Below are 12,247 nucleotides of genomic sequence, written 5' to 3' on the forward strand. Positions count from 1 at the left end.
ACTCCACCTGTTTCCAGCTTGGCCAGGTGCACATAGGTTACAGCTCTCCTTGGTACCTTGAGGTCTTTCCAGAAAAGAGGACGAGTATGAGAAATTAAGTTGAGGCAAAGAAGCCACGGGGTTTCATATCACCATATAAAGGTGGAGTTAAGGAATATATATTATTAAAGTAGAAAAATATTTCTATGCCCCCTCTGGCATTTAACATTCCTTATGCTAAGACAGCATTCCATCCAGCTACTTGCCACATACTCTTTTCTTTTCAGAAATATAAGTTCCAAATTCCATCGTTTAGACAACTTTCCATATGCTGTTCTGATGACGACATAAACTTATGTCTCTGAATGCCCCTGACCGACCTCAAGGAGGACAAGTCAGGCTGTTCTTTTACTACAGAAAACGGCCGGAAGAGGTTTTGCTTTGGGTTCCCATTCGTGGTCATGATGAGGCGGGTGGCTACAGAATGTACGTGAAAGAGTGATGGACTCCCCAGGAGCAAAGTAGCCCCCCAAATTTTGCATCAGCAGAAGCAGCAGTGCACAGGAGGGTGTCCCTATGGGGAGTGAGAGCCCACTCTAAAGCCCCACTTCTAAAGCTCAGTAGGGTCCGCGTCCCAGTTTGAACACGTGCTTGGCAATTACATGTGCAGGAGGAGTCCTGTTGGACTCCTGTTAATGGCCTGCTGAGGTTTTTCTAATGGTGACTGGTATGGAAACTGCCTGCCTGGAGCTGCCTGGAAACCCAGTCCCGGCCCCGCCCTAGTCGTGTTCCCCTGGCACCCGGAGGAAGGATGCCAAGCAGACAAGGGATAGTTCCCACTGGGGATGGCGCCTCCCTGCTCCTTCACTTCCCGCTTTCTCTTCCTCCTGCTTTCTTTTTCCTCCTTCTCTGCTGCCTCCCTCGGTGCCCGCTCCATCCTTCGGCGCTGGCGGCCAGGGCACAGCTCACGGGGGCGGGGCAGAGGCGCTCGCGTGGCTGTACGAGCGCCTGGACAGAGAGGCCCGGGTGGTCCTGCTTTCCACCTCCTCCCCCGCCTCTCCTCTCGCTCCTGAGGGACCAGGGCTGGGGCAGCAGGGGAACGTGGCCATGAAGCCGAGGCGGAACCGCTGGTTCATGAAGCAGTAGATGATGGGGTTGACGCAGGAGGAGGTGTAGGAGAGCAAGAGGATGAAGGAGATGGGGGTCCCGGAGAGGCGGCGCTCGGCAGAGGCGGTGTCAAAAGCCCGCCAGGCGTTGGCGCTGAAGATGGGCATCCAGCAGAGGAAGAAGAGAACCACGATGACCATGAGCATGCGGATCACCCGCTTCTTGGCCACCAGGTTGGCCGCGGGGCTGCTGCTCCTGATGCGGCTGAACCTGCCGCCGCCGCTGCTGGACAGCTGCCGCAGCTCCAGCTTCCCTGGGTGCTTGGACCTCTGCAGGTAACACCCATCGCTGGCCTCGTATCTGCCGCTGCTGCCGGGGCTCGGCTTCCTTTCTGGATGGGCAAGGGACAACACTTATTTTTCGGGATGGGTCATGCCAGACGGAAGGCATGGAACCCCTGCCCCCTGCATCAAGGGGCTAAACCACACTTGAACTGTCCTATTGGGCAGGCGACCTCGGGCCTGCCTTGACATGGGTAGGTATTGTTTACACTAGTCCTTTCCTTCAAATGAAAAGCTACTTAAAACTACTAAAATATTTTCTCCCATTCTGAGGGCTGTCTTTTGGTCTTGTTTATGGTTTCCTTTGCTGTGCAAAAGCTTTGAAGTTTCATTAGGTCCCATTTGTTTATTTTTGTTTTTATCTCCATTACTCTAGGAGATGGGTCAAGAAGGATCTTGCTGTGATTTATGTCATAGAGTGTTCTGCCTATGTTTTCCTCTAAGAGTTTGATAGTTTCTGGCCTTACATTTAGGTCTTTAATCCATTTTGAGCTTATTTTTGTGTATGGTGTTAGGGAGTGATCTAATCTCATACTTTTACATGTACCTGTCCAGTTTTCCCAGCACCACTTATTGAAGAGGCTGTCCTTTCTCCACTGTACGTTCCTGCCACCTTTATCAAAGATAAGGTGACCATATGTGCATGGGTTTATCTCTGGGCTTTCTATCCTATTCCATTGATCTATCTTTCTGTTTTTGTGCCAGTACCATACTGTCTTGATTACTGTAGCTTTGTAGTATAGTCTGAAGTCAGGCAGCCTGATTCCTCCAGCTCCATTTTTTGTTCTCAAGATTGCTTTGGCTATTCGGGGTCTTTTGTGTTTCCATACAAATTGTGAAATTTTTTGTTCTAGTTCTGTGAAAAATGCCAGTGGTAGTTTGATAGGGATTGCATTGAACTGTCTGGAGGGGTGGGATAGGGAGGGTGGGAGGGAGGGAGACAAAGAGGGAAGAGATATGGGAACATATATATATGTATAACTGACTCACTCTGTTATAACGCAGAAACTAACACACCATTGTAAAGCAATTATACCCCAATAAAGATGTTAAAAAAAAAAAAAAAGAAAAGTATAGGTTCTAGAAATTTTAAATATATATACATATGCATGCAAAAAAAAAACTACTAAAATAATGTATAGTATCTGATGTACATAATTTATGATAATAAAATAATATTTTACATATGCAGATTATAAGGCTAAAGGACTGTTCAAGAATGAGTAGGCACACTCTCCTTTCAGCTCCTCAGGGGGAATTTTCCTGCTTGCTTGGGAAAACTCCAGACTGCTTTTACTGTGAGGACTCTGCATAATGAGCAAAAACCAAAGAACTTGAAGTTGTATAAGTGGTAAAGAGCTGAGTAAAGGGGTGGAGTGAGAAGTGGGGGAGCGAGTGATACCAACAAAGGTGTCGGGTAAGTTTCTCGGGCGAGTGGACTATAACGAAAGGGGGGGACGGGAGGCTCTGTGGCAGCTACAACAGGAGTGAAGGGGAGAAGAGAGGATGGCGCCTGGAATTACAATTTGCTTTGGTTGTGGAAGGGGGTCCATTTGAATGCAACAGCACAGAGAGCCTGGGACCCATGGGCCCTCAGCTTGTAATTGGGCGATGTGTGTATTATGTCATCTTATTCCACTTAGCACCCTTTTGAGAGGACTAATTTCTTCATTTTACAGGTGAGGAATAGAGACACTGGGTCTCATGACTGTGCCTTAGGACACAGAGTCTCCTAAGAAGACTTTTGAAAGCCTCTAATATACCCTATACACACTCTGGGTATATGCATTTAAGTTACAGAAAATAAGCTTTTGTAATCTTTTGGCATAAACATACAGCTAAGAGATAGTTACCTCTAGCAGACTTCTTCTGGCTAGCATCAAATTTTATTCCCTGGTAAAGTTCCAGAGAGATTAATCCATATGCCACCATCATCACAATTCCAGGAATAAGAAAGAGGATGAGTAACAGGAAGGTGTGCCTAATAAAATAAAAAGCAATCCAATAACCAGCATCTCTAGCATTTCAAACGCAGATGGGATGGAATAAGCAGGGTTCATCTCCATTTTAACGAGTCTGAGGAAACACATTAATTACTAGTATTTAATATCTTTGGAAATTCCCCATCTGGAGAGTCAGTCATTAGAAGTTGTTTTCTTCTTTTCTTTCAGATAAAGTCTCTTATGAAGGACTAGTTAAATTGGAAAAGTTTGGTGTAAGTCTGTGCCTGAAACAAGTCTACATTTAAAACAAATGAGAGCTTAAAAAAGAAAAAAAAATCAAGCCAATGAGAGTAGGTGAATGCCTCAATAAAACGGTTTCTGAAATAATAATAATAAGAGCTTACATTATTGAATAACCAGAGCTTATTCAATTTCAATATAGTATATATATATTACTATATCTAATTCCCATAATAACTTTTGAGGTAGGTACTATTAACATAATACCCATTTTACAAATGAGGAAACAGACTTAGAGACAATAAACAGTTTGTCAAAGTTACACAGCTCGTGGCAAAGGTGAGATCTTAAGCCGAGCAATATGATTCTAGAACTCATGCTCTTAAACATCACAATATACCATTTGTTGACTTTATAGCAACAGAATCGTCTAATGCATAGGTAGCAATGATGGAAAACCTCCTTGGTTTTGCAAAATAAGCATTCTGGCTGTCCTGACCCATTGGCACAGTGGCAAGCTCTTTCTAGTGCCTGGGGGGCCAGAGCTATGCTTTCTCTAAATATGTTTGATTCCTGAAGAATTGCAGCCTCCTTCTTTATGAGTCTGGCCCCTAAATCACTTTTGCAGTCTGGCATGTGTAAGATTACGCGATTAGGCCATAAAATTGTCAGAGGCTCACGGTGGCTGAGCCATTTCTCATTTCAATTGGACATGTTTTGATAAGAGTTCTTTTCGAGTCTTGGAAAAGTCCCTTATTTGCAACATAACTCTTTTTGTGTGTACGCGTTACTTGGTTGAAATGAAAAAAAGGAAGGCAAAGAAAGCAGAGATTATCTCAGTTTTGAGCTATTTTTTTAAAAAATCCTTGTCTGAAGTTTCCAACATCTGTGTTATTTAGGGTTGGTTTCTATTGCCAGTTTTTTTCTATGTACAGCTCATGTTTTCCCATTTATTCCCGTGTCTAATGCTTTGTTTAAAAATTTTATTTATTTATTTTTGGTTGTGTTGGGTCTTCGTTTCTGTGCAAGGGCTTTCTCTAGTTGCGGCAAGAGGGGGCCACTCTTCATCGCGGTGCACGGGCCTCTCATTACGGGGGCCTCTCTTGTTGCGGAGCACAGGCTCCAGACGCGCAGGCTCAGTAGTCATGGCTCACGGGCCCAGTTGCTCCGCAGCATGTGGGATCTTCCCAGACCAGGTGCTCGAACCCGTGTGCCCTGCATTGGCAGGCAGACTCTCAACCACTGCGCCACCAGGGAAGCCCTTGAGCCATTTGTTTTTTGCGGTACGCGGGCCTCTCACTGTTGTGGCCTCTCCCGTTGCGGAGCACAGGCTCCGGACGCGCAGGCCCAGTGGCCATGGCTCACGGGCCCAGCCGCTCTGCGGCATGTGGGATCCTCCCTGACCGGGGCACGAACCCGTGTCCCCTGCATCGGCAGGCGGACTCCCAACCACTGCGCCACCAGGGAAGCCCCTTGAGCCATTTTTAAAAGTCTGGCTCCCTGCTTCTAAAACATGCTGGGAACTGGTAAACATAATGTCCTGCATTTGTGTAGCCTTTTTAAAGATATTTAGTGACATTTTCATAAACATGCTCTCATTTGAATCTCACATCCATCTAATGAGGTAGATAAAAAAATATCTTTATTCTTAAATCTTTGTGTAGATAAAGAACTTGAACGTCAGGGAGGTTATATGAACATGTCCAATATCACCCACTAGTAAGCAAAGAAACAGGTACTAGAACCTTGCCTTTTTATTTCCAGTACAGTGTCCCGTGCAAATACTGCAGCTGCAGCTCTAAGAAAATCCACGTGGGATTTGGAACTCATCCTCGGCTCTACCTCCAGTTCTTGGAAAATCAGAGCTCTTCCAGAAGCACACTGCATAGTGGTTAAGACCAGATGCTCTCTTATCTCTTCTAGGTTTGGGACCTTGAGCGACTTGCTTAACCTCTCCATGTCTCAGTTTCCTCTGTAAAATGGGGACAATAATAGTACCCACCCTATAGGGTTTTGAGAGGATTAGTTGAATTTCTATATATATGGCATTTAAAACACAGCACTCTAAGTGTTTGCTGTCACTGTTACTCTAGAAAGAGGTTAGAGTGAAACTTGTCGATAAGTCTCCAGGAGACTGACCCCCCCAGACACTGGACAATACATTCCAGTTTTTATTAAACCTGCAAAATTATATCGAGTTGTATTAAACAAATAAACCCATGCAGCCTTACCAGGACTGCTGCATGGCATCATTCGGCAGTAGAAAGCGGCACATGTTCGCGGTCTGATTGTTATTTTTGGTAAAAGGCACCAAGTTGCTATAAATCGGGTACGGAGTCATGATGGTAAAGGAGAGGCACCAGGTAGCGGCAATCACCTTCAAAGCGTGGGATTTTGTCTGCCAGACGCGGGACTGTAAGGGTTTGCAAATTGCACCATATCTCTCCAGCGATATGGCTACCAGATTAAAGGTGGAGACGCTCACAGAGGTGCCTGGAAAAGGAACAAAGAAGCTGGTTATGCAGGCTCTGAAATCCAAAGTTTATTTGCACAATGAGCTTAAGCATACCCGATCTGCGCAGCTTTGATAGATAGCAGAGGAAAACGCTCAGAGGGTAAGAATATTGTGTATGTATATCTAAAAAAAAATGACTTATTCCCAGCTTTGTTCCCAAAACTATTTGAGGCAGGTAAAGAAATGTGTTTGCAAATACATATTATTGCCAATTTTTAGATAAGTTTATTGAACTTTGATTACAACCAACTCCTTCCTAGGCTGAAGGCGCTCATTAATTAATAACCAAGTGGATGAAATATGTTCCTATCCCACAGAAGAGGTTTCTGAGTGACCTGTAGAATAGCTTTAGTTTTGAGCATGATCTGCATAGTTAAGTTGACCTTTTAACCCAATATTCTCAAGGACTGTGACCCTGAAAATTCAGTGGGGTCCGAGCTGAGAGCATTAAAACTCTTCCTGAAAATTTCTAGTACAGACTCTTTTTTAAAGATTTTTTTGATGTGGACCATTTTTAAAGTATTTATTGAATTTGTTACACTATTGCTTCTGTTTCATGTTTTGGTTTTTTGGTCACAAGGTATGTGGGATCTTCGCTCCCTGACCAGGGATCAAACCCACACCCCCTGCATTGGAAGGGGAAACCTTAACCACTGGACCACCAGGGAAGTCCCCAAACTGTTTTTAAGAGTGAAACATTCTAAGTTTCAAAATGGAGTGTTGAAAAATTACCTAGTGAAAAAGGAAGAAGGGGAAACTCTCCATATTATAACTAACGTTTTTCTCTGGGTGGAAGGACTAGTGCCTTTTTTCTCATTCTCTTTGCTTCCTGTATTTTGTAAAAGGAACATGCATCATCAGCGAGAAAGACGTCAAAACACCTCATTCAAAAGGATATACTTACGCATAGTCAAAAAAGCTTAATTTGCCTTATTTTTTGTATTTTGTGTGTGTACATACTTATTATAATCTCTTATCCCCTTAAAATTCCCTTTAATTCATCATCCATAAATTCAACTGAGTCTTCTCTTATCTCTTACCATGATGGAGGAGTTCTTAGCCTGAGGCCTTCTGTGAAACGATGTATAAAAATGTTCTTTTTCTAGGGAGAATATCCATAGTATTCCTGAGAGACTTGAAGGAATCTACAACCCTGAAACCATTCTATAAGAACTTATGTTCTGAGACAGGATTTGCTGTGTTTTGTAGGACTTTAAGGAGTTGATGACATCTGAATTAGAGGGTACAGCCCCAAAGTCCTCAGAGTCAAGTCTGTACAATGGGCCCACTGTACTTATAAACCCACCAGCAGGCAAGCACTCTTTTTTTTTTTTGGCTATGTATTAGGAGTTTAATGAGTGTTAACTATTAGAAACAGTATTGAGGAGAACATAAAATTAAGGGAAGAATTGAAATCACTGGAATCAGAAATCCAACAAAACCATTATGGTATTGCAAACACTTTCAGAATTATCTTGCTTTTCATTTTCTAGAACAGTCTGTCCTAGAAATTTTCAGGAAGAGTTTTAAGGCTCCTAGCTCAGACCCCAGCTATTTTAAAACATTTTTGGTTGAGGTGAAACTTACATGACATAAACTTAATCATTTTAAAGTGAACAGTTCTGTGGCATTTAGCACATTCACAATGTTGTGCAACTACACAAGCACTCTTTTTAAATCTCCTTCCACAAACCCTGGTTAAGATTATTAAATATTATCATAAGATATATACAGACAGGTCTTGAAAGCCTAAAGCACTATGAGATGTTGGTTATTATTATTGCGTCATTGTTTAACAATGATCCTTTTCATTTGTGAGTCGAGGACTGGACCCAGATTGACACTTTCTTGGCTATTTGTCCATGTCACGCAGATCAGTTATTCATCATCATTTTGTCACTGCTGGATCCTGCTTCCTCAATTGGGAGAAATAAAGGCTTTTAAAGCTTTCCGGTCATTGAAGGCTGCCCTAGCCCAACTCAGCTCTGCATATTTTGCACGGCTTAGGTCAGAACAGACAACAGCTCCTTCCTCATTCCCCGCCTCGCCTCCTCCTCTCTCAGCTAATTCTCAGAATGGGCAAGGGACAAAGCATTTTGGCAGACAGAGGGGACAAAGAGACATGTTTTGTTTCCGCCTTAGAAGAGCCACAACAGTTGGCAAAGCGAGGTCATGTACTCACCACTGTTGTGGCTACCGATCTGGGTTCAAGTCAGCTCTGTAGCTTACCACCTGTGTGTCCTTGGGCACATTATTAACCTCTCTGTGCCTCTGTTCCCTCCTCAGTGAAACAGGGAAGGATAACTGTATATTCTTTATAGGGTGGTTGGGAGATAAAATATGATCATGGAAGTAAAAACTCAAAGCAATTAGGAGAATATCTGGTGCTCAAAAAAATGCATTCAAAAATATTAGCTCTTGTGACTTTTATTATCATCACCATCATTTTGATTGGCAAAGGCAGAGAGCTGCATATCTCAGCCAACCAGTGTCAGCTTAGTGACCCACAGGCTCTAGGAGCAAATTCAATTCCTCGTCTAGTGGCAGAGGTCTCTCTCTCTCTCTCTCTCTCTCTGTGCCTGAGATGGTCCCAGACCCTGGGAAAACAGTCTGGGAAGTGAATCCTGAGAAGGGAATCTAGACCTCTGATGAACTGGTTTTCAAATAGTCCCTGTTCCCTAGGAAAGCCAGAGCAACGGCAGAAAGAGCCCTCTTCCAGCACCCTGGCCACCCCAAAAGCCGTGCCTTGGGTTGGGTAGAGCTCAGAATACAATCAACGACCTCCAGGAAGGAACAGAACAGCTTGCATCTGTCTTACTTTCTAACAGAAGCAAGCAAAACCAGCCTCTTCTGTGGCTTCTTACCAACTTATCCCACTTTGAGAAACTGACCCCTAAAACTGGGGACTGACTTCTGGGGAGTTATGAGGACTGACCCCCCCATAAAGCCAGCTCCTCTGTCCTTACACCTAGCCCCACACAGCCAGATGTTTTGTTTTGGCTGTTAGGGGTTGGGGAAGGTCTGGGGCTGAGCAGGGTCTGGGGCGAGCTCCAGAAATAGGCACCAGCAGCAACTCACCCATGAAGTAGGTGGTGGTCTTGCAGACAGCGCTCCCAAAGATGAAATCCTTGAGCAGGTTGGGGATGAGGTTGAACGGCATGCAGAAGAGGCAGAGCATGAGGTCACTGACAGCCAGGGAGAGCAGGAAGATGTTGGTGACCGTTCTCATCCTCTTGTTCCGAATCAGCACCGTAATGACCAGCGTGTTTCCCAGCACACTGAGCAGGAATATCAGGGAGTACAAGAGAATCTGCACGGCTGGCTGCCACTCTGAGAGGAGGAACGCGGACGAGGGATGGAGGTTATGAGAGCAGAATGTTAAAACCTGGCACGCGCAGCAAACACTTATTTCCTGCCGATTTTTTTTTTTCAAGGACGGACATCATTGAACCCAGCTCTCCCTGTACTTAACAATATTTTGCAGAGACAAAGTGAGGAGAGCACAGAGTGATTCAGTTGCTTCTAAAAGGTTGGTCTGTTAAAGGATCACTCACTCAGGGAACCACTTTTTCTTAAGAACAAAGCTCCTCTAGTGAATAGTGATTGCTTTCTTTCCTAGCTGCTAAGCATTATTTCGCTATAATCACTTCACACCGATTTCCCCCCAAGAAAAGGCAACAGCTAGATTGTGACAGCACCTTTTCTGTGATGCTTGTAAGTTCAAGCTTTTACACTTGTCCTCGCTTCTGGCTCCACTTCAGGTCCTCCTCCCACTGCTTTTGTGCCCCCGAGTCCTGTACATTAATCCCAACTCTCCCCTGGGGAACAAGAAGAACATTGGACTCAATTCTGCTCTTTGATCTCTTATCCAAACTTCTGAACAGATGACTTTACCCAGCCTTGTCTCACAAGGACTTTGTTATATTTTCGCAGTCAGCCTTGCCTTTGCTCATTTCTTCCCCCAACTTAATAGTTTTCTGAATTAAAGTATCAGCCTCTGACACCTACCTTTGGAAGCATGGGGCTGATCCAAGCAGAAAAGCGTCTCGTTTTCGATCCCCAGTTTGCAGGGAGGCGTCGTGTTGCTTCCATTCAAGAGAAGGCTGTCCACATCCATCCTTGCTTTGCTGCTTTTCACCAAGCGCTGGCGAGCTGATGAACGGCTCACTCTCGGCTCATTCCTCTAATGACCGACTGGAGAGTTTCCCAAATGGAACCTGCCGTGGAGGGGCAAGGGAGTTGGGGGAGTGATTGCCAGGTGTGGGCTTCTGAAGCCATGCTTAAAGGCGACTGGAGTTCCACACACTCAGGCCAGCTGGGCAAGCATGTGCACTCCTGTCTTGGAAAGAGCTGCTGATGCAAGGCAAGCCTGCTCCACCTTCCAGGCCCACCCCATTCCTGGGCCAGCCATGGGGCCCTGAGCACGGACAGCCTGATTGTAACTTAACCCTTCCTGGAGTGTCGCTGCTTTTCCACACACATGCACACAGGTGTGGATACACACATACATGGACCCATTACCTCTCTTCTCTGTATAGGAAGCTGTCACCGTCCCAGACATAGGCAGAATAAAGCCCAAACTGGCCGTGTGAGACAGGAACAATTAACACAGTAACAGATACCATAATGCAGAGCATCAGGACTAAAGGACACGGAGGGACTGTGTTTCTACCTCCTTATATAAAAGCAGTTAGTGCCTTTTTAGCTTTGGACCCATGCCCAGCAGTGTGTGTGGATATAACTACCGGTTGTTAAGTTCTTACCAACCACAGGGTTATTTCTCTGTCCTTGGAAACTGAAAGAAGGGGTGTACTCTGATTATAGGTGCCTGGATTCTTATTACAGAAACACTTGAGTAAGATTTTCCATTCGTTCATTTATTCACTCATCCATTCATTCAGCACATGTTCGTTGAGAGTCAGCCATTTGCCAGGTACTTTTCTAAACACATAAGCAGATAATGAATAAGATTATTTCAGATGTGTAAAGCACCAGAGAGGAAGTCAAGCAGGAAGGCGTAATGGAGAGGAATGGATGGGGGTGCCAATTTAGGCAGGGTGGCCAGGAAGGGCCTCCCGCAGGAGGGGTCTATGATCAGAAAGCTAGATGGCAAGGAGGAGGAAAGCTTGTGCCGACCTGGAGGAAGCTGCTTCTAGGCAGCAGGAGCAGTCTGCTTGGCAGAGGTCACAGCGGGAGCAAAGGCCCTGAGGTGGGAATGAACTTGACCTGTTTGAGTTCAGGAATGAGGTGGGAGGTTAGGATAGAGAGGGGGACCTGGCCGGGAGCTCTGGGTTTTCTGTGAGGCTTTATGGTGCCGGAAAACTCCTCCAGCCCTATTGTGCACGTGCTCTCCTCAGTTGAGACCTTTGGGACAGCAGGTGACAGCAGAGGGCCCTGTGTTTCTCACATGTTGCTTGGCCCGGCTGAGACCTGGTCTAGACGCCTCTGGGACCCCTTGTGTTTTGACAGCTCTCTCAGTTGACAGAGCTACGTGTTATATATTTGCTGAATCCCTGCCGGACACAGATGAACTAATGGACATTTTCACCATCCAGGCTCAGTGGAGCTGGGAAGAGAGTGGTACCTCTGTTCTTTGAAACCATGAACAGCTCACGCTGAGGCACTTAGTCATAAGAACTAGAAATTCGAGGAATGCTGGAGAAGCTAACAGTAATTATTAAGAAGACAAGCTTTGGCATCAGACAGACCCAGGATCACATCCTGGCTTCACTGGTTACCTGCCGGGAAATACTGGGCAGGTTTCTTAACCTAAGGCTCATTTCCCTCTTCTGTCAAATGGGGACCAAAATGACCTCATAGATATTTGTTATGAAGATTGATTGCCTCAGGACAGTGCCTGACACAGAAAAAGTGTTCCATAAATCACAGATAATAATAACTATTATTATTATTTTCCTTTTACACACAAGGAAATTGACTCAGAGTGGCCATGTGGTTTGCTGGCGAGAACCAGCTGTGGATACCCCCTCACTGGCCGGCAGCCGCATCCTCACTCCCCTTCCTGCAGCACAGAGCTTTCTTCACTGTCCTAGTGTCCTGTAAGCCCGTTTGGAGCCAGGACCCGTGTCTCTGCCTGTCATTCCTGCCTCGGTTCCTGTTGG

General features: G+C 45.2%; 1 protein-coding gene across 1 annotated transcript; it reads right to left on the reverse strand.

Moving 5' to 3' along the window:
* Nucleotides 1-693: 693 nt before the first annotated feature.
* Nucleotides 694-10,441, reverse strand: CCKAR (cholecystokinin A receptor). The gene is made up of 5 exons (XM_007448809.1): nt 10,134-10,441; nt 9,204-9,455; nt 5,842-6,103; nt 3,281-3,408; nt 694-1,477 (listed from the first exon to the last, which is right to left on the reverse strand). The coding sequence occupies exons 1-5, from the start codon at nt 10,240-10,242 to the stop codon at nt 945-947; spliced, it is 1,284 nt and encodes a 427-aa protein (XP_007448871.1). The 5' UTR covers nt 10,243-10,441; the 3' UTR covers nt 694-944.
* Nucleotides 10,442-12,247: the final 1,806 nt, after the last annotated feature.

The sequence above is a fragment of the Lipotes vexillifer genome, unplaced genomic scaffold, assembly GCF_000442215.2.
Source record: "Lipotes vexillifer unplaced genomic scaffold, Lipotes_vexillifer_v1.1 scaffold100, whole genome shotgun sequence".
In the NCBI taxonomy this organism is placed as follows: Eukaryota; Metazoa; Chordata; class Mammalia; order Artiodactyla; family Lipotidae; genus Lipotes; species Lipotes vexillifer.